Below are 23,318 nucleotides of genomic sequence, written 5' to 3' on the forward strand. Positions count from 1 at the left end.
AATTACTTTGACTTAACCTTTGCTGAGAAAGCTCGGTCACACGAGTACATTCAAATACTCGCAGACCCCTTCTCGGTCTCATCAAAGCCTTTCATATGGGTGGGTCTACTCTTCTGCAATTACTTCATCTTGTTAAAAGCTCCACCACCTTCAACTATTTCACTAGAAGAGTCAAGTATAAAAAATCCATTTTCTTTCAAGACTCATTCATTCACCACACTCCAAAACTGTGTGCATGAACGAGTCTCAAGGGGGCATTTGTAGAGAGGGAAAATTTTCGACCTATCACAAGCTGACACATCATACTACCAAGTCCACAAAATACAACCAATTACAAAGCGCCACGCACTGCTGCTAGGTTTTGCCATCACTATTCAGATTCCAATAGAAATTTGCCAAGTGTCATTGAAATAAAGGCATAAAACTGCATCAGCATGCGTAAGCGATGACACAAGCAGCCCTGCAGGTGTAAGCGATGACACAAGTAATCCTGCACGTGTAAGCGATGACACAAGCAATCCAGCACGTGTAAGCGATGACATAAGCGGACCAATCAGGTTGTGACAAGTGTCACCAATCAGACTCTGCCACGTGTCGCTCACCCACCCCTAAACTCCTATAAATAGAAGCCTTCCTAAGACATTTAGGAGGACAGAGAAAAGAAAGAAGATATCTTGAGTTCAGAAATCCAGAAGCTCTGCCGGAATCAAACCACAAAGCCTCCAAGAATTTCAAGAACTTCAACCTCGAATACAGACAACATTCGAAGCAAAATCATCCAAACTACTCATCCAGATCTCAAAGGTCACTAGAATCAAGCTCAAAAGCCTCCAGAAACCTCAACAAAACACAAATTGGTGAAGCTCTATGGATTCAAGCCTCCAAAGCCCCGAAGAATTTCTACCATAAACCTTCAAACACGAAGAACACATGAAGAACACGAAGAACAAAGAATTTCTGACAAGCTCATAGCTAGAGATTCATTGTAATTCCGTTTCAAAGATCTTCGATCCATTCCTCAGCCAAATTGAAGGATATCTTGTGTTCAAATCAAAATCACATTACCACAATTCCAATCAATAAATCTTTCAAGGAGATCGAATCAGAGGATTACTCTTTTGTAATTACAGAGAATTGCACCACATATTCATCAATATAAATTCGCATTTGTGAAACTATTTTTACTTGTTTGATTTATTTCGAACTAAGAATTTAGTTGTCTACAGCATGTTCTAACTTCTCATCATCAATGGCAGAAGAAGCAGCAACGAGGTGCTATTTTTAGTACTTATAAATCGCACTTAATTTTCACATCCTCCAGCGGCTTATTATATGAATTGCACGTTCATCTCTCTCTAGTTATTTCATTTTGATGATTATTCATTTTGTTAGGTATGCCGTTGTTACAGGGTCCAATAAGGGGATTGGATTCGAAACAGTTAGGCAGTTAGCTTCGAAAGGTGTTAAGGTGGTGCTAACAGCAAGAGATGAGAAGAAGGGTCTTGAAACAGTTCAAAAACTAAAAGATTTTGGTCTCTCTGACCTTGTCCTTTTTCATCAACTTGATGTGGGTAACCCTGCTAATATTGCTTCTCTAGCAGATTTCATCAATACACGGTTCGGAAGACTTGATATCTTGGTGGAAACTCTCTCTCTCTCTCTCTCTCTCTCTCTCTCTCTCTATATATATATATATATATATATATATATGTATGTATATTGGATGTGTTCATCTTGAAATTTCAAAAAAACTAATCTTGAAACTCTCCCTCTTCTCCTTCTCTTCAACATATATATTCACACTGATTTGATGTTTTTAAGGCAAATAATAATCCAGTCATCCCTTTATGTCTATGCTATTTACTAGACAAAAAATTTATGATTGACAATATTGAATATGTAAAATTAAGTAGTGTAATAATAAACAGTGACTTTTTTAGTTGCGGAAAGTTAATTTTTGCAATAAGAGCAATTGTAACAGTGGAGCTAAATAGCTATATAGCTATTTTAGTTCCACTCAAACACAAAAAATCCTCCTGCAGCAATGGAGGTAAAACAAAAAAAAAAATAGCTAAAGTGCTACAGTGCTCATGTATCAATACATGCGTACTGTAGCTGAGAGCTATAAAAAAAAATTATTTTTTATTCACCTTTCCAATTAAATTGTGGTTGAATATTTTTTGGGTAGTGAGATATATTATTTTATTGTAGTAGATATATTATTTTATTGTAGTAGATATATTATTTTATTGTGATGTTTATATTATTTTATTGTGTTGAAAGCTAAAATAGATCCACTGCTGCAGCATGTTTTGTAAAATGAGTAGGTAAAATAGATAAAGTAACTTTTTGTGGAGCTAAATTGCTAAAATTTTAGCTCCACTGCTGTGGATGCTCTAAGGTACTACGTACCCAAAAAAAAGTTGCAATTCTATATGCTTATTGTTATACTTTGAAAAGCCACCCAATGATTGAAGAAGAATAGGTACATCTGTATAGAAAATATCATTGAAATATTCTGTTTTTCCATGCAAGTATCTTTCATATCTTGAATCTCATGTCCACAAGACACAATATACTTATTGTATGAGGATAATCTGACTTCAACAAGTAACAAATTGATTGTCTTCAACTTTATTTTTTATTTGTGATAATTTGATAGTTACAACCGAAAAAGGGGATTTGAACCCTATATGTTTTTATTAGAAACAACTAAAAATGTTAGTTAAGTAACAAGACTCTTGGCATATATAACTACCTAGGGGTGTCCAAGGGTTAGTTTGGGCTGGGTTTGTGACCAACCCTCACTCAACCTTGTTTGATCGGGTGGAGAAGAATCAAACCTACCCCTGACAGAGAAGGAGATTGGATCAAATAATTTTTGAGAAGTGGTTGGATTCGGGTGAAATTGGAAATTCCAAAAATGGTGAAGATCTAGTGAGATAATAGTGGAAAATGATGAAAAACCGATGAGATCTCGTCGGATCTGGTGGAAATCTCAATGGAATCTTGTTAAGTCATCGGTTGTAATGGCTTGCTTGGGTTTTGGAGGAGTGAATCGGTGACTCAATTTGCTGGAGTCGAGTTTTGAAGGAGGAGACCCGTTGTCGACTACCACAGCTACCAGGTTAGATTGAGTTCAGTCGGATCTCTCGGGAGTGTTAAGTTAGCGGGTCTCTTGGACACCCCTATGACTACTGATGGAACTAAAGTAATTTTATAGGGGACAATTGTAACTATCACTTCTTAATAAAATTTGATTAAAAAAAACAACTTTGAATCGAATCTTGAATAGTTATCAAAAGAATCCAAATAACTTGAAAATATGATTTCTTTTCCTGTTGTCTCTCTAATTTAGTCGCTATAAAAGGATGAATGATGAAACTATAGGAATTGTTGGATGAATGATGAACAATGCAGGAATTGTTGGAGCCATAGTAGACTGTCATGATTCCTCGCGTTCAATCAACACAAATGCTGTGGTAAGTTTCACACAGGGTGGTCGATACCGTACCAGTACCGGCCAGTGCACCGGTACCAGTACACTTCTATTTTGTATCGGAAAAAATACTGGCCATACGGGCAAATTCCGGCCGTACCAGACCGAAACACAAAATGCTGTTTTTTTTTGTAATTGTGGCAGTTTTTGTCTCTAAAATAATCAATAATAAAAGTATTTTGTAGGTAATTTTATTATTTCACCTAACCTTTGATCTCTCCAATTCTTTTACTTAATTTGGATTTGGTGTTTGAATTAAGAGTTCCATTTTCCTCTTTTTTAATTGTTTTACCTGCATCAATTCTAATCTCCAGTTGATCTTTAGGTTGCTGTATCAATCAGTACACAATAGTTGAAATGGAAGGTATTTATGAGACTAAAAGTTGGAGAGTGAGTGTGTGTGTAAATAGAGATTTTTGTGTGTGTGTGTGTGTGTGTGTATAATTATATATTAAATATATAAAATAGCGGTAAACCCAAAATGGTACACTGGTATTGACCGGTATCCGAAATATATCGTACCGGTGGCCAAACCGGTACAGCCTCCTGTATGGTATTGACTTCCTTAATTTCACACCCCAGACCTACTATAGGGTTAATGCAAGATCACAAATTAATTAAAAGCACATTTATAATTATTTTTAAAAAGATTTCTCACTCATGTCATTTTTTTTAAGAATACTTAAGTATTTTTAACACATACATGGAGGGGAGAGAAAAAGTTTTAAAGAAATTGACAGTGGTGTATATCCAAAAGGGTTTTCACTCACGTTGCTTAGGATAACTACATATAGTTCCTTTTAAAATATCATTTCAATTCATCAAATCAAAGTAAATAGTTTAATTATAAAGGTTGTACATTACTTCAATAAGAGCATTCACAGCAAAGTTCTCAAACACTAGAGCTTCTAGCATCTCAAAAACCTACTTTATCTATTTTAACAATTTATTTTACAATACACCCAACATCAAAGGTTCTATTTTAACATACAACACATTAAAATAATATAAACAATACAATATACAATAACCACATCCAATTTTAATTGAAAAAAGAAAAAGAAAAAAAGCCACAACCAGCCACGGTCAGCCACAGCAATTGCCACCGCTTCTACCACCACTCCATCGGCCACAACCACCACTATGGCAACCACAACCCACCACAGAAAAAAAAAACAAAACAAAAACAAAAACAAAATTGCAACCAAGCCACCGCCAACAACCAGTCAACCACCATATCAATCACAAAATCGAGCAACTTCCTCTTCCACCATTAAAAAAAAAAAAAACCCACCACCTTCCTCTTCCACCACCATCACAAAACCTAACCACCTTGCTCTTCCACCACCGTTACAAAACCTATACCACTGTCACAAGCACAATTACAACCACCACCATCTTCAACAACCCACGGCAAACCCATTAAAATCCACACAACCACTGCCACACCCCAACATATTCACAACGATAATGATAGTGAAGACAACCCAAAACCATACAACCCAACAAAGCAAGAGATCTCACTCACATAAACCCACATTGGTGGCAGCTGCAACGACAAAACCCAATCTAGCCACCACGAGTGACAGTGGTGGTGATGGAGCCATGAAGAATAGATGGCCTTGAAGTTTTGGGGGTTTGGTTTCAATTAGAGAAGAAAGGCCTTGGGTGAGTGCCAAAAATACTAACTGATGTGCAGGCTGGAATCCTAATCCGAATTGAATTTGGATTTGATGCAAATTTCCTTTGATTCCCTGCTCCAATTGGACTTAAATTTAATTGGGTTGGACTTCTTTAACTTCATCATGGCCCTTGTAAAAGTAAAGTCCATTAGCTTTCTTCTTTGCACAAATCCACTTATTTAATTCCATTCTTCTACAAAAGATAAATTCACGCAATAAGATTTAATTAAGCACAAAATTGATTATTCACCATTATTCTAAAACCAAATATAAAATACATGAATTAACTTAAAATAAGTATGATAATGCTTTCTAACAATGATATAAATATGCAAAATTAAGCTATTATCAATGCACATCAAATACCCCCAAACCTACATTTTGCTAGTCCTCGAGCAAAACAGATAAAGAGTAAAACAAAACAAAGAAAAAGAAAATCCTAACTAATCCACTTTCGCTGGAAATTTCGATTGCATTTAGCGTATGCAACAAGCCTTTAAACCCCTAACTTACACTAGTAGACGAGTTGTAGTCTCGTGAGGGTTTACAGGGAATATACCCACAAAATTCTGAGATTGAATACTAAAATAAACAAAACAAAGAAAATCAAACTTTTTTTTTTCAATTGCCTTTTGCAAAGAGGATTAGTTCAAGTTCAAAAACACTACAAATGCTAAAGAAATTTCTCATGCCATCAAAACTCAATGTGAGTGAAAAGTGGTAGCCAACCCAAACATACTCTTAGTTTTAGAATAAACTTGACTCGAATCTCTATTTGAAAGTATGCTTCAACTCAAATCTTTCCGGTGTTATCACTCAACAAATGAAATCACTCTGAAATGGGGTGTAACACTCTCAACAACATATGTGAGCGGAATAATGTAAGCAAAATCAAATACCTCACATATAAATCACATGAAAAATGCTTAATCAAGAAAGAACAAGTAGTCTCATGAAAGGATGCCAAAAATATTTATACCGCACCTTTTTCTTCTCAGTCATATCAATATCTGAACTACACAATCTTCAAGATCAAATAAGGACTTTATTAGGACGTAATGTAGGGAAAAAGCAAAGGGAATGAAATAAAAATGGGTGAAGGTAAATATAAGAAGTGTTTTCAAGATCAGTTGAAATCTCGATACTTTTTGGAATTTCCATTCAACACTTTTTTTTTTCGACTCTTCTTCTTCAAAGCAGTACTCCTTCCTTCCATTTAACTTCTCAAAATTTGATGAGAACCCTTTTTATTTTCTTCTTTTTGACACTTTTCCTCTTTTTTTTTCTTTTTTTTTTTTTTTTCTTTTTTCCTTGTTCTTGAATTTTTTTTTTCTTTGACTTCTTTTTTCTTCCTTCTTTGAATTCTCACACAAATCACCATATTGAAACAAATTGATCAAATTCTATCTTGAAACACTGGATAAGGGCTTTAAGAAAGAAAGGGTAATTAAAAGGCTCAACGGGATGACTAGCGATAATGTATCAAGAAAGAAAAAGAAAAACACATATATGGCTCAAAGTACACAAAAATGGCCTAATCTCATCTCTCAAAGACTAGTATAGTTCATTCAACATCAATGACTTCAAACGATTCAAGTGTGGCATAAAATTAGATTTTTTTTTCCTTGGCCAAAAGAAAGAACAATGAGACTACAACAAGGGAAACATGTTATGCACTTCCAAATGAACTTTAAGATTAGAAACAATAAATAACCCTCAAAAAATAATGATTGGCTCAAAACTCACAAGGGTTACAGTCTTCACATTGTTATCATCAAGATTTTCTAATCATTTTTATCCTTCAACAACAAGTTGTGTCTGAGTGGCTACATGCATGTGCAATGAATTGAGCATGAAAGCACTAAAATTCTTTAAGCAGGAGTAATATAACAAACTCAAAACATAGACCTCAAGCTAGGCAAAAGATTTTTTTTTTTTTTTTAACACAACTAAACAAAACAAAACAAAAAGATAGAAATCTATATACATCCCCCCCAAACCTAAACCAAACATTGTCCTCAATGTTAAAAATGATACTCTCAAATATATGTCTTGAATGAAAAGAGAGCAAAAAAATTAATATGCAACATGAGAACCAAGTAGTAACAAGTAAGGTAAGGAGAAGGAGGAGACGTACCTTGATCAAGCTGATTGTTGTAAATTTTAATTTCTATCAAATATCAGCTAGAGCAAAAGAGAATAACACTAAACAAGAAAATAAACGCCAAATATTAATCTAAAAACAGAAAATAAACAAGAAAAAGATTTTTTTTTTTTGCAAAAAAAATTCAACACAACTAGAGATCAATCCTGATAAACAGGACCATCCAACCCTCAACAACACCATGGAGATAAATAATGCATATTATGAATGGACTAGTCCAATGAGATTGTAACTTACCTTGATCAAAAACATGTTGGGAAGCTTTTGTAGTGTCTTCCAAGTGAATTCTTTGCATAACCATAGAAGAACTAATACTCTTAATATCAGCAATTTTCCAACCTATAGCTTCCTTGTGTTCTTGAGGTATACTTATCAAGTGGTGTTCCCAAAAGTTATCCAACTTTGGCGGTTCTACAATAGATGGGAGTGGGGATGAAGAAAGTGGAAAATGGACCACTTTTGGCTGCCAGTTATCAGTACTTAAGAGAGGAACAGAATCCAACAATGCATTGACTTCCTCAATTGATTTTTCAATATCCGAATTGCAATTAAAAAGGGTTAAGCAATCTTTTAGGGGATCCTCACAGCTTGATTGTATAAGATTATCATAGACTAGGTTCCCAATCATGTTAACCTCACATATATTCTCATTATCTGGTACTTGCTTACTTATGTCAAAGATATTAAGCTCAACAGTCATATTTCCAAAAGAAATCTTCATCACACCACTTCGACAATTGATCAAAGCATTGGATGTGGCTAAGAAAGGGCGACCCAAAATGACATGGATTTGTGTATTGGCATTTAGAGCAGGGCTCAGTGTCTAACACAACAAAATCAACAGGAAAATAGAATGCATTTACCTTAATCAGCACATCCTCAACAATACCTCTAGGGATTTTCACAGACCTATCAGCTAATTGAAGTGTCATGGTTGTTGGTTTTAACTCCCCCAAACCTAGCTGTAAATAAACTGAATATGGCATTAAGTTCACACTTGCCCCCAAATCTAGCAAAGCTCGCTCAATGAGGTGATCCCCAATCTTGCATGAAATTGTAGGAGATCCTGGGTCCTTACATTTCACTGGATATTTATTCTGAATAATTGAACTGACTTGCTCTGTCAAAAATGCCTTTTTAGGGACATTTGTCTTTCTCCTCATTGTCACAAGATCTTTTAGAAACTTGGCATAAGCAGGAACTTGCTGAATTGCATCAAGAAATGAAATGTTTATTTGCACTTGCTTAAAAACCTCTAAAATGTCTCCAAATTGTGCACTTTTCTGAGGACTGATTAACCTTTGAGGAAATGGAACTTTAGGAACAAACCTCTTATCAAGGGGGGAACTAAGATCCTGAATTGGAATGGAGGGTGGGTTGTCCTTCTTTTCTCCATGATCATCATGTGAACTATGAGTACCTTTTTCCTTTAACACAATATTTTCATCATCCTCCACTTCTGGCATTTTCACTTGATTATCAACTTGCTTACCAGACCTAAGGGTAGTAATAGACTGAACATGTTCTTGTCCATGAGTAGAACTAGAAGAACCATTGATGGCATATTGTCCTTTTGGGTTAGGTATAGGTTGACTAGGAAACTTTCCTTTTTCCCTCTCTCCAACTTGGGTTGCTAACTGGCCAACTTGATTTTCCAACTTTGAAATAGCTTGAGTATTCAAATGGGTGGAACTTTTCATCTCTTGAATGGCTTGACTAGTTGATTGCATGAAAATTTTGAGAGACTCCTCCAAAGATGATTGTTGTCTTGGTGGTGCTACAAACTGAGGAGGTGATTGAGGAATGGGAGGATATGCTTGAGTAGGTGGACGAAATTGACTTTGTTGATGCACTTGTTGTCCACCTACATTTGTGGGAGGCTGATTTTGCCTCCATGAGAAATTAGGATGGTTCCTCCAATTTGGATTGTATGTCTCTGAAAATGGACTAGCAAATGGTTTTCCATAATTATTCAAAGGTATTTGCTTGCTCGCATAAAAATCGTGGTACCCAACTACGTAGGACACATTTGTGTTGTATGCATAGGACTTGCACAAATAGAGCATGTTTCACTTTGAACTTGATTGACAGAATTCATCCTTCTACCTAAAGCTAAAGCCTCAACCTTACGAGTGAGATTGTCCAACCTAGCTTTTATGTCTAAATCTTCACTGACTTCATACAATCCTCCTTTCTTAATTGCAGGGGCAGATCTCTCTTTTCGGTTGGAAAAATCCTATTGCTGTGAACTTTCAGAAAAATTCTCAAGAAATTTGTATGCCTCATCATCTACAAGACTCAAAAATCCACCACCATTCATGGACTCAATCATGTTACGATTTGCTTGAGTCAAACCATTATAAAAATATTCTACTAGTCTCCATGTTTCAAAACCATGATGGGGACACTTTAAGATCAAGTCCTTAAATCTCTCCCAACTCTCATAAAATTTCTCTTGTTCATCTTGATAAAAATCTGCAATTTCTCTCCTCAAAGCATTGGTCTTGGCCATTGGGAAAAATTTAGAGAGGAATTTTGTGACCAATAGTTCCCATGAAGTGATAGATCCAGGTGACAAAGAATTAAGCCATGCTTTTGCCTTATCCTTCAAGGAAAAAGGGAATAAAGGCAAGCGAACAGATTCATCAGTGAAATTCTGGAACTTACAAGTAGCACAAACCTCAAGAAAATCCTTCACATGCATATAAGGATCTTCTCTATCCAATCCATGAAAAGTAGGAAGAAGATGGATTATCTGTGGCTTTAACTCAAAATGTGCAGCAGTGGTTGCAGGCAATACTATGCAAGATGGAGGGTTGGTGGTTATGGGTGAGAACAACTCCCTAAGAGTTTTTGAATCATCTCCTGTTTCTCCCATTGTGGATGAATAATCAAAACTAACAAGACGATTTTCTTTATCACGTATCCAAGTTCTCATACACTATGCACAAAGAATTTTTTGTTTTTTAAAAAAAAAAAAAATTAACTACAACTAGTAGAAGAAAAAATTCAATTAAGACCAAATTTATTTTCCTAACCAAGTCCCCAGAAACGGCGCCAAAAACTTGTTGTGAAATTTTAAAATACTCGCAAGTGCACGAACCGTACCGAAGTATAGTTTGACAAGAACGAGGTCGAACCCATAGGGACTTGAATGAACGTAGGAAAATTAATCAAATCTTAACCAAATTAATCCTAATCTAGTTTAATAAAAATCGATTGTTTTGAAATTAAATAAACTAAGCAAATAGTTAAACTAAGCAAAAGATATAAAGCAATAAAAAGATGTAAACAATCAAGGGAAAGGAATTAAGGTTTTGGAATCCGCCTTGTAAGTCATATCAGCATATATTTATGATCATTAATTTTTCCCAACTCACTACATGATAATCTAGAAATCAATCTTGCTATCATGGAAAATATTCTCATTAAAATCCTTATTTTAAAAATTAAAAGTATGTTCTTCTTCGCTTCTTAAGTATAAAATCAAATCATCAATTGTATCTATAACCAAACAAATCACAAGATATATCCAATTCTAAAAATCAAATCATAAATTGTATCCATTGACAGATAAATCACAAGCGATATCCAATTTTATAATCAAGAATTAATAAACCAAGCATTCAATTAATTAAGACAAATCCTAAGTCATGAGAAAAACATGATTGAACTCATATCTAGAATCTCATCTTAGTCAATTGATATGAAGTAAGAACAATTTAAATCATTAAAGAACAACTATTGTGGAAAAAATCAAATCATATAAATATTACTAATAATCTTTAAGAATGTTTCATCCTCAACCCTAATTATAAATTTAGCTACTCATAGTAATTAAAATAAAACACAAGAATAAAATACTAAACATTAAACTAGACAAATAAAATAAAACTAACTGTCATGGAAGAAAACCAAAGAAGTAGCCGCACTCTCTATGTTCAACCCTCAGCCCTAGCACTGGAGCAGGGAATCAAAAGAAATTTGCATCAAATCCAAGTTCAATTCGGATTAGGATTCCAGCCTGCACATCAGTTAGTATTTTTGGCATAACTTTCGGCTCATATGTCCAATCAAGATGATTCAAGTTGGGCTGGAAAGTTATGCCAAAAATACTAACTGATGTGCAGGCTAGAATCTTAATCCAAATTGAACTTGGATTTGATGCAAATTTCCTTTGATTCCCTGCTCCAATTGGACTTAAATTTAATTGGGTTGGACTTCTTTAACTTCATCATGGCCCTTGTAAAAGTAAAGTCCATTAGCTTTCTTCTTTGTACAAATCCACTTATTTAATTCCATTCTCCTACAAAAGATAAATTCACGCAATAAGATTTAATTAAGTACAAAATTGATTATTCACCATTATTCTAAAACCAAATATAAAATGCATGAATTACCTCAAAATAAGTATGATAATGCTTTCTAACAATGATATAAATATGCAAAATTAAACTATTATCAATGCACATCAGTGAGAGGGAGAGAGGAGATGGGAAGGGGCTGGAGGCGTTAGAAACAAAGAGAAAATCAAATTAATCAATTAAATAATGAAAAAAGTGATACTTAAAGTGAAAAGGCAATAAAATAATATTTTTTATATATAACTTCTAGCTACAGTGAGCTGCTAAATAGGTTTGGCATGTTTTCTGTAGTGTAGTTTTTAGTCTTTGTGGTGATAAAATAGCTTTTAAGCCATTTTAACACCTTTATTGTGATTGTTCTAACATATTAGCAAAAAAAGCTATTACCAAAAATAAATGTGTCGGAACATCTGTAAAAAAAAATACGACGACAATAGTCCAATTGATACAATACTTTATACAAAAAGAAAGCTATATATATATATATATATTTATATTATTCATTCCAAATGCATGTGAGACTACATGTTACAATTACTTCTGTATAATGAAAAATTTTAAAATTAAAATTTGATAAAATCCTACATAAAATTAATCATGTCACAATAAATGAATTAATGATATCATTAAATAAAAAATATATATGTTAGCAAAATTTTACTAGTAATTTTGTGTCTCAAAAGGAGCAAAAAAATAAATAAATAAATAAATAAAATTAGTAATATAACAAGTTGAATGAATTTGTTTAATTAATATTTAAATATTAGAAAATTTTCACTTTTATTTTTATTTTTATTTTTTTATATATAGAAAAAATAAGTTCCACTGAAACTTGTGTTGAGTGTGTACCTCAAATTATATCAAATCAAACTTTAAAGTACTCTTGTAGTTTGTCTTATACCTTGATTTTACGTTTGAAATTTCTCATTACGAAGAATCAAATGTTAGATACTGTTGAATCAGGGGGGGTGAAAAATGTTTAGTATATATAACTTCCTTGGCAGCTGATCATTTTAGAATCACAATATCAACGGTTGGCTTGGAAATACTAGGTGATGAGGACAGATAGTAAGCGAACTGAATATCTTCTTTCAGGTGCAGGAAAGGCCATCAACAGAGCCTAAAAAACCTATTCAAACATATGAGTCAGTAAAAGCATGTGTGGAAACAAACTACTATGGTGCTAAGAAGACAGCAGAGGCTCTTATTCCCCTCCTCCAATTATCTGACTCGCCAAGAATTGTTAATGTGTCCTCCTCCGCAGCGAAATTTGTGGTGGTATGTTAGCAACAAAAACCCTCCATAAAAAATAAATTGTTCGCACCCATTGGTAGATCTAGGATTTGATTTTAGAAGAGCAAAATTTTTATAACTCACATACAAATATTTTCATACATTTGTGGACATATAATATATTGTACATGATCACTACACATGACCTTGTCAAGAAACTTTATTGAGTTTGATAATTGTAGATTTCAAGGCTAATCCACTAGTATGAATTTTTACTATATTAATGAATTTGATTGAATTGCTCAATATTTTCATCATTAATCTCACACAAACCTAGTAGATGTTTAAGAATTGAATTTTGAATTATATTCATAGAATAGTGCTTGATCTTAATTTTGCTTGTCCTATTAATTCAGGACATACCTAACGAATTGGTGAGAGGAGTATTTACTGATCCAAAGAACCTTACAGAAGAGAATGTGGAAGAGGTGTTGAGTGAGTTTCTAAAAGACTTCAAGGAGGGTTCCTTGGAAACCAAAGGATGGGGTCATTCATCTGCTTATGTACTCTCCAAAGCAGCTCTGAATGCCTACACTAAAATTCTAGCCAAGAGGTATCCGAGTTTTTGCATCAATTGTGTCTGTCCTGGCTTCGTTAAAACTGACATAAACTGGAACACCGGCAAGGTACCTATTGAGGAAGGTGCTGCACATCCTGTGAGGTTAGCTCTACTGCCCAAAGGTGGCCCTTCTGGCCTTTTCTTTGTTCAGCAAGAGTTGTCACCATTCTTATTCTAGATAGTCCATTTATATAGATGAATAAGAAAACACACAAGTTGTGATCTGTGGTTTTCAGTGCACATTCCCGTAATTTATATGTAAGATTATGAATTTTTTGCTGAAGTTAAAAACACCAATTTGGAGAGGAGGGGGGGGGGGGGGGGGGTTTCAGAATATGTGATGTAATAAGCTTGTAACTTTTTCAGTGGTGTGAAAAATTACAAGGTGTGAACTTTTTCAGTTGTGTGAAAAAAGTGGTGTATTCTGTATTCATTTCAATAAAACAAGATGGGGTCATTTCCTCCCTCAAGTGGATGGCCCCACATTGTTTTATAGTTGGAATGAGTGTAGTTTGGATGTGTGTGTGTATTTTTTTAAACTTAGTGGGGCCAATGTCCCCCCCCCCCCCCTATCCCCCGTCAAAATATGCCTCTGTTCATATTTCTCCCGGCAAACTATTCCTCCGTTCCTATTTTACCGCTGGGGTGGGTGTGGTTTGGATGAGACAAGTGAATTTTAATTGAAAGATAAAAGGGAAAAAGAAAAGAAAATAAATACTACTAGACTGGGAAATTGGTGACAAATAGAAAATAAGTTAGGAACAAAAAATGAATACATGATTTGAGAAAGAGAGAATGAGTACAGAAAATGAATACAAGTCCAACACAAACCAAACAACACTTATTGTTTGCATGATACAGTATTATAATAAAGCTGAATTAATTTCTTTGTAACACTACTAGTCATGCAAGAATGGTTAGAAGAAAAACTAAGAAATGTTAGTGTTACTGTGTGTTAGAGAGATGAAATTCCGTGAGCGTAGAAGCATAGAGTTTCTTTAGAAAATGTAAGGGATGAGAACCCAATGTCCTGGCAATCTAAAGTTTATTCACCTATGTACCCTTTCATAAAAAGCTGCACTTTTTTGAAAAATTGTGTATGTGGAGTGTACAATATTGAGTATATTTTTTTTTTAAATTATGTATGTTTAACGTATAAAATTTTATATTTTTTGAAAATGCATACATTACAAAACTAGACACATTTTTTGAAAAACTATGCACAATAAATATATAAAATTGTGTGTTCTTTGAAAGATGTGCATGTTGAACATACAAAATTGCTTACATTCAATGTACATATTCCTTTTTAAAATGTGTACGTTGTGTGTATAGAATTCGGAACATTCTATGAAAAATCGTGTACATTTAACGTACACATTTTTGTACATTTAAAGTACACAATAATGAAAAATGTACAAAATTATGTACATTCTATGAAAATTTCTATACATTAAATATTTAAAATTCTAGCCAAGAGGCATCCGAGTTTCTGCATCAATTGTGTCTTTCCTGGCTTCATTAAAACTGACATAAACTGCAACACCAGCAAGGTACCTGTTGAGGAAGCTGCTGCATATCTTGTGAGGTTAGCCCCGCTGCCCAAAGGTGGTCCTTCTGGCCTTTTATATGTTCAACAAGAAGTGTCACCTTTCTAATCCTAGATGGTTCATTTATATAGATGAATAAGAAAACACATAACTCGTGAACTGTGCTTTTCTCTGCACTTTCCCTCAATTTATATGTAAGATTATGAATTTCTTGTTGAACTTAAAAGCACCAATTTATGATTTTTATGTCAGAATATGTGATGTAATAAGCTTGCAACTTTTGCTGTAGTGTGAAAAACTATTGTTTGCATGATACCGCATTAATAATGCCGAAATTTCTTTGAAACACTACTAGTCATACAAGAATGTTATGTTAGTGTTAGAGAGATGAAATTTCATGAGTGTGAATGTTCGGGCCAGATTTTATGTAATTGACTAATCCTTTAACAAATTCATTTTACCTGTAATTGGGTAGATCTAAGATGAGTTTAATACATCAAGAAATACGTTGTTCAAAACATATCAAGTGTTTGTATTAAAAGACATGAAGATTGGTCTAAGAAACAAGTAAAGAAAAGTTGTTCACTAAGTCTCGACAGATAGCTCGACAACAGCTCGATCTATCAAGAATTACGTTTTTTAGTTTTCCAAATTTGAAATTTGGCCCAAGCTTATGTATTTGTTTAGGATTTATTTTCTCACAATCCTAGACATATATAAGGCTTATTTTAAGAGCCGTCACACACGAATTCAAAAACCAAGAGATTTATTTTCTTTGTGAGAAGCTACTGCATTTGTACGTCATAGGGTTTTGTAATCAAGTGCTTTCTGATCTTCATTGTTGATGAATGGAAGAATTTTGTAGCCAACAACATCATTCAAAGTTGTTGGAGCTAGTCACATACTGGGATCCGTGCAAATGGTTAGTCATAAATTGGAGATTTGTGCATTAAGGGAAAAAAAAACTACTACAAGATCAAGTTTAATAGGGTATTGAAGCGAAGGTTCAACTGTAGGTTAGTATTTTTGGATAGGCCAAGGTAGTGGTAAGATTCCTTATACTTGTAACTGCTTGATTGTTGATTAATGGATTCTTGGGAGTGGTGACACTAAATTCACCTGGTAGGGTTTTTGCCTTATGAGAGGTTTTATCCATTTGTTAACAAATCACAGTGTTAATTTAATTTTCACTGCATTTAGTTTAATTGGTAATTTGTTGGTGTCTCCATGATTTGGATGCAATTGAACCTAATGAATTAACTTGGGCAATTGAATTAATTAATCGGGGTCAAGCTGTCTTAATCTAACAGTGGAAATTACATGGATTGAGTTTCTTTAGAAAATGTAAGGGATGAAAACCCAATGGTTTGGCAATCTAAAACCTATTAACCTATGTACCCTTTCGTAAAGATCTGCACTTTTTTTGAAAGGTTGTGACCATATGGCTATGGATGCCGAATTCATTGGGTTTTCCCATTTTTTGAGTGGAACCCATGACTTCCATATTGAAGGGTGCGTTGTTGCCTTTTAAAAATAAAAATTAAAAAGCAGGGCCAGTTTTTTTTCTTTGCTTGGTGAAGTGCGATGGCGTATGTTTATTTTTGTCACTAGGGTGATGTGTGTGTGAGTAAATCTCTTTACTTATTTAATTTTATGGAGTCACCAACCAATTGAGGTAATAAAAGTCTCAAATTAAAGATTTTTGGACTCGGAAGTTTGGTTGTGTAGGAAAAGTGTTAGACACTCCATACTACTTATCCAAAAGATTGTAACTTATTTTAATTTAATCTCAACAAATCATATTTTGAAATATAACTTAAATTCTTGACATTTCTTTTTGGAAAGAATTTTTGTACAAACAATATATACATAACATGAGAATATATATATATATATATATATATATATATACACACACACACATATATTATTCTACAACAAAATGAAAATGGACGTATTATAAAAATGTTATATTTCACTTTTAAAAGTAATTTAAAGTAAATTTATTCTCCATGTATCATTCTCATGTACAACACACAACAAATCAAAATGATTGGTGTAGGTGAGGGGGGAAATGTTGGCTTAATTGAATGCCATTAGTTATTGAGGTGAACTATGGACACAATGTACCCTCTTAAAATTGTCTTTAAAAAAATTTGTTTGAAAACATTTTATTTGTGTAAAAATACCTTCTTTTGGAAAAAAGGGTTTTTATTGTTTGAAAAAATGTGAATATTCCATGCTTCCCTTAAAAATGGATATCCCTTTTCATTTGAAAAGATGAGTATTTCCTTTTTAAAAATCACATTAATACTTGAAAAGGGGTATTTTGAGAATAATTATCTCATTAGTTTTTGAGGAAGGGGATTTTGTTTTAAAAAATGAGTATTTCATGTTTGAAAATCTCTTGAGTTTTTGAAAATATTGGTTTTAAAGAGTGTCATCTCAAGAGATTTTATGGAAAAGGATTTTGATAGGGAATCCCTAAAGAAAAAGGGTGATCTTTCATGTATTTAGGAAAATCATTTTCAAGATTAAATTTCAAACCTTTTTAAAAATGGGTTTTTTGAAGAAAACTTTTCCATGGTTTTAAAAAAAAAAGATTGTTTTAGGGATAAAAATCCAAGGCGTTTTATAAGTCTTTTTTTGTGTGTAGAACATTCAAATTTTAGGCTTCTTGGAACTTAATCTAGGAAGTGATTTTTAAAAGTGCATTTATCAAATCTTGATAAAAACAACTTTGAATCAAATCTTGAACAGTTATCAAAAGATAGAAATTCTACAAATTACTTGAAAATCTGATTTCTTTTCCTGTTGTCTCTCAAATTTTAGTCGATATAGAAAGATGAATAATGAAACTGTAGGAAATTGGTGCTATAACATATCAACTAAGATGATTTGTCTTGATCATGGAAGTGGAGACTTCTAGTTAATGTGTAGATATGTTTTAAGAGTTAAGACATATTGAACTGAACCATTGTGAGATAGTCGTTACATATTGACAGTCGTTAGGAGAATAAAAAATCTCACGACTTTTATTTACATGAACTTTTAATCCTGAGAGAATAATGGACCTGATCATGAGGTGTAGGTTATTTTGATATATCAAGAGTGAGATCTAAAGTCACGATCAAAACCTCAGTATGTTGGGCGGCCATATTTAGTGTTAATGGAATATATATTCTTAAGATGGAATTCATAATCTCTTAATGGAGATATAAATTATTCTCTTAAGAAAAGTTTAATGGGTCTGGTTATTCAAAGTGTTAGGCCTAACCACTTTAGTAAAGAGTTACTAAAGTATATATTTATGAAATTGGATTTCATAAATATATGATGAATAACTTTTAAGGATTAAATTGGGTACTTAAGGATTAAGATGTAGTAATCTTCAAAGTGGCAGTCTACATTCATGACTTTGTATTACTACGAATATTTTATGAAGTAGTTGCATGTATAATAAATTTTTGGGATATAATTTATTAATAAAGCCTAGAGTGCAATTATATTTATATAGTGGTATTAAATATAATTAATGGTAACTTTAGACTTGTCAAGAGTTGAAAAAAAAGCTCAAGACCCATTGGAGCTAGAGTCTTATTTGTTCCCTTTTGGTCCCACTCCCAGCCACACACTAAAGCCCAATTGGAATGGCCCAAAAGGCTAACCTAGTTAGATGATCAATTAAATAAAAGAGGAGAAACATACGAATTTTTGTGTGACACTTTTAGTGTGGAATGAAATAGTGTGTATGTGAGTATAAGCCACTCTCTTATTCTCCCATAGAAATTGATTGAGAGACCACACTTCTTGGGTGTAAAGTGGAATTGGAGTGAAGATTAAAAGTGTTCCCAAGTACTTTTTAATCTTTTGTTTTGAATTTCACCGCACCAAGGTACGCTTTCTTGTTCTTGAATTCTGAAATTTATATAGTACATGTTATCAATTGCGAATGAAGTAGATCCGTTAATTTTCCACTGCGTATGTTCTATATGCGATACAAACATGTGTTTTCCAACATTGATGATATCCCTGAAAGGCATCCAAAAAGCTCATCCTAGGATGACTAATCGTTGCATCCACCAATTGGTCAATCCGAGGAATCGAAAAATAATCCTTAGGGCAAGCCTTATTCAAATTAGTAAAATCCACGCACACTCTCCACTTCCTTGACTTCGTATTCACCACAACTGTATTAGCCAGCTAGTCCGGATATAAAATTTCCTTAATTGCCCCGACATGCTTATATTTTATCACTTCTTCCTTGACAGTCTCAGCATGTTCTTTAGAAGAGCGCCGAGGTGGTTGCTTCTTAGGGATAACTGTTAGATTGACATTCGGATGGTGACAAATGAAATTTGGATCTACCCCTGGAGCTTCATAGGCATTTCAGGAAAAACATCAACATTCTCCCTAAGGAAAACCAACAACTCCTCCTTCTCTAGAGGAGGCAATTGAATTCCAACTTGGAAGTACTTCTCAGCATCATTATCAATAATAATCCTTTCCAACTCTTCGTACATTAATCCCCCATCCTCTCCTTTTGAGGATTCTGGTACTTTAGCTAATTGCTACAAGGCCCTTTTTGGGATAGCCGAGGCTTCACCCTCGGACTGATGTCTAATAGCGACGACCATGCATTTGCTTGCCATGGCCTGATTTCTTACCAATTCTCCCACTTACCCTTCTGAGGGGTACTTCACCTTTAAATGCAACGTCGAAGAGATGGCACCCATAGCGTGAAGCTAGGGTTTTGACAGAATAGCAATATAGGGTGAATAAGCATATACCACAATGAAACTGACTTCAACAACCCTTGACCCTGTCTGAATAGGCAACTTGATCAGGCCCTTGAGAATGACCATCTTCCCATCAAACCCTACCAGAGGGGAATCATTACCCACAAAATCTTTAGGCTTCAAATTAAGTCTACAGTATAGGTCAAGGTACATAATCTCCACTCCACTACCCTGGTCTACCAATAAACTTTTGACATCATACCCTCAAATCCGAAGGGTTACCACTAAGGCATCATCATGTGGTTGATAAGTTCCACTTTTATCCTCATCCGAGAAGCTCAACGTTGGTTGGACTTCCAACCGCCCTCGTTTAGACTCAAGAACCGAGTACTTAGTATCCGGCTTTGCTACGGACATAATCCCGTAAGGGGATCCCCTAGTCTGACCTAGAGCTGCAAAAATTACATTGATTGTTCCCAAGGACAGTTTAGAGATAGACTCACTCTGGTAAGCCGACCCAACTTAACTTCCCTACCCTGAAGGCTGATGCATAAACTGCCTTAATCTCCCCACCTTGACCAATTGTTCCAAATAGTCATGAAGAGTTCTACAATTTTCGGTAATATTCCCGCGATCCTAATGATACTAGCAATAAAGACTCTAATTACGTTGGGTAGGGTCACCTCCCATCTTGTTTGATCATTTGAAGTATGGCTCAAGCTTTATCTTCTCTAAAATTTGATGGACGGGTTCCTTGAACACTAAACTAACCACCTATGCGCCAAGATTCCTAGTATGCCTAGCAAAAGCCCTCCTAGGTCGGTTGTTATTATATCTCTCAAACCTTACATCTCTTCGGTCAGAGGGAACAATATTTGCCTTCCCTTTCCCTTGCTACTAATCCTCTTCGACCCATTTATGCTTGTCAATTTGATCCATAAGTTGGTGCATACTCCGCGTAGGCTTCATTGTTTAGGATTTTCTCAATTCGTGCTCGGTAGGGAGACCGACCTTGAATGTCCTTATTGCGACATTCTCAAAATCCCCATCTATCTCATTAAATGTTTCCTAATATCTATCTGAGTAGGTTTTTAGAGTTTCACCCTCTCTCATTGCCATAGATAACAAGGAGTCTAGGGGGTGCGGAACCCTGCTGCATGTAATAAATTGGGCACTGAAAGCCCTTGTGAGCTCTTGAAAAGAGCTGATTGAACCTTCTTCAAGCCCATCAAACCATCACATCGCAATAGATCCCAAACTAGAGGGAAAAACTTTGCACATCAAAGCTTCATTTCTAGAATGGAAAGTTATCCTCTTATTGAAATGGCTAACATGCTTAACCGGGTCAGTCCTCTCATTGTACATCGTGAAGGTAGGTTGGGCAAACCGATAAGGAAGCTTAGCCCTATTAATTCTATGACTAAATGGCAATTTGGAAATTTGACGTAAAGCCTTGCTCATTGCATCATTCCCCATGCTCTTAGGAATCAGGCTTTTATCCTTTTTCGGATAATACCATTCCTTCCTATCAAACCGTGAAGATAAAGAAACAGATTCGCTGGGGGGTGTTCTAGACCTTGGCCTATAGTCGCTATCTCCCCCTAAGTTAGACCCTGTGCTTGAAGGAGATGCCTCTCACTGTTTACGACACAATTTTCTACGCAGATGGTCTATTTCCAACCTAAGATTCCTAGTTTCTTCTCCATGTGAAATATGGCTTCTAGTTCTAGAATTACTCCTACTATTGTGGGTAGTAAACACACTAACTTCACTATCCCACTTCCTTTCAAGGTTAACAAAATGGTCTTCATGTTGAGATCCCACAGATTATTATCCGTTTGGACCAAAACCCACCATGGTTGATTTAAACTGTAAGCACTTCTCTTCTTTCCCACAGACGGTGCCAATTGTAAAGACTAGAGTTTGACTCTCAGCCCACTAATAATGGATGATGGCCCAACAAGCCCAATACAATATATTTGTTAGAGAGTGAAATATATATAAGAGAGCGGCTTAGTAAATCAAGTATGAATCTTAATTGTTAGGACAGGCTAGGAAAACAAACACAACGTTAAGGAAAATTCTCCTCGGTCGAGTCCGAGGATGAAGTGTTCTTATATTTACTCAAGGTATTTAAGTACAAGGTGTTCTTTTTTTTTTCTTTCTTTCTTTTTTCTCTCTCTCTCCGATTACATGCCCATTTTTTATGGAGGCCTTTTCCTTATATAATTTTTCCATCCTTCATCCCCACCTTCCACTTATTGATGTTGTAAGTGATCTTTTGGATGCTTATTCCATCAGAAACCTCCTGGAAGTTTTGTGAGTAGCTGTAAGCTAAAATATCACTGTTCAGGTGTCATCTCCACATAAATGCGACCAGTTGGTTAGGTACGGAGCATTTAATGTGGTGGTAGCAGCCTTCTTCTCAGATATTTCTTAGTTTACTGTTGGCTTCTTTCCCTGAAGCTTATCCTCAAAAGAATGGTTGCCACTTGCACAGTATTCTCTAAGCGGCCGGGTTCTAACCTTCCACAATGCTTTCCCAAGGAAGCTTGGCTCTTCGGGAGACACCATCTATTTGTTATTATTTGTCCTTGTCCTCGACCCATTGACCCCAATACTTATTACACCGTTTGACCATCCTCGGACTCCTATATGTCCCCAGGCATTGCTTGCTCACTCCCAAGTGCAAGAGATCGTAGCAATATAATTCTCGGAGTACCGAGGTCGAACCACAAGGAGTAGGGTAAATTCAAAGAAAATATAATTAAACAACAATTTAGGTGAAGAAGAAAAGTACTTTTGCTAGGTGATTGTTAACAAGAATAATAATAATAATAACTTATTTAAATCAATAATGTAAATACTAGGGCATTGGGGTGTTTCCCTATATCGAAATGAGATTCATTGTGATCTAAGAAAATATCTATTTCATAATTGATTATTCTTATACAATTAAAAACTTATGATTCGGTTGAACTGAGACAATTCAAGAACGCATGATAACCTCGATTAATAATGCGGCTAGAAAAACTTTTTAGAAAACCCATTCACTTTAAAATCTTATTTATATTTGAAACTATTAGAAATTCATCTAAACAATAAGAAAAACATTATTGAACTTATTGAAATCATGGAAGAACTAATACATCAAAAGAAATCTAATTGAACAATCAAATATGTCATTGATAAAACCCTAGAAAGAATCACATTGAATATTCATACCGTATAGAAGAAACATAACCCCTAGCCCTAGCAAAGAGTTTAGGCTGCCATCAAAGAAAGAAAAATACAAGGTTTTCTCTGCCAAAATTCGTTCTCCACAGCCTCCCTTCAAAACCCTAATATAAAAGTGTCCAAAGAAAATAAAACATTTACTATTTTAATTTCCGTCTAGATTTACAGCGGTAACTTGTGAGTTAATTTCGGCCTTCAAAACTTGTGAATTTCGAAAAACTCAAAACTGGA

General features: G+C 34.7%; 1 protein-coding gene and 1 non-coding gene across 2 annotated transcripts in view; both read left to right on the plus strand.

The window, feature by feature from the left end:
• Window positions 1–13,790, plus strand: part of LOC142640426 (short-chain dehydrogenase/reductase 1-like) — a 34,033-nt gene extending 20,243 nt beyond the window's left edge. Inside the window, exons 2-5 of the mRNA XM_075814511.1 lie at window positions 1,393–1,640; window positions 3,409–3,444; window positions 12,779–12,984; window positions 13,359–13,790. Coding sequence (XP_075670626.1) covers window positions 1,393–1,640; window positions 3,409–3,444; window positions 12,779–12,984; window positions 13,359–13,739 — 871 coding nt within the window. The 3' untranslated portion in view covers window positions 13,740–13,790. The remainder of the gene's footprint in view (window positions 1–1,392; window positions 1,641–3,408; window positions 3,445–12,778; window positions 12,985–13,358) is intronic.
• Window positions 9,736–9,844, plus strand: LOC142641874 (small nucleolar RNA R71). The gene has a single exon (XR_012845547.1). It is a non-coding gene; the product is annotated as a small nucleolar RNA R71 (small nucleolar RNA).
• Window positions 13,791–23,318: the final 9,528 nt, after the last annotated feature.

This window comes from Castanea sativa, chromosome 6, assembly GCF_040712315.1.
Source record: "Castanea sativa cultivar Marrone di Chiusa Pesio chromosome 6, ASM4071231v1".
Classification (NCBI taxonomy): Eukaryota; Viridiplantae; Streptophyta; class Magnoliopsida; order Fagales; family Fagaceae; genus Castanea; species Castanea sativa.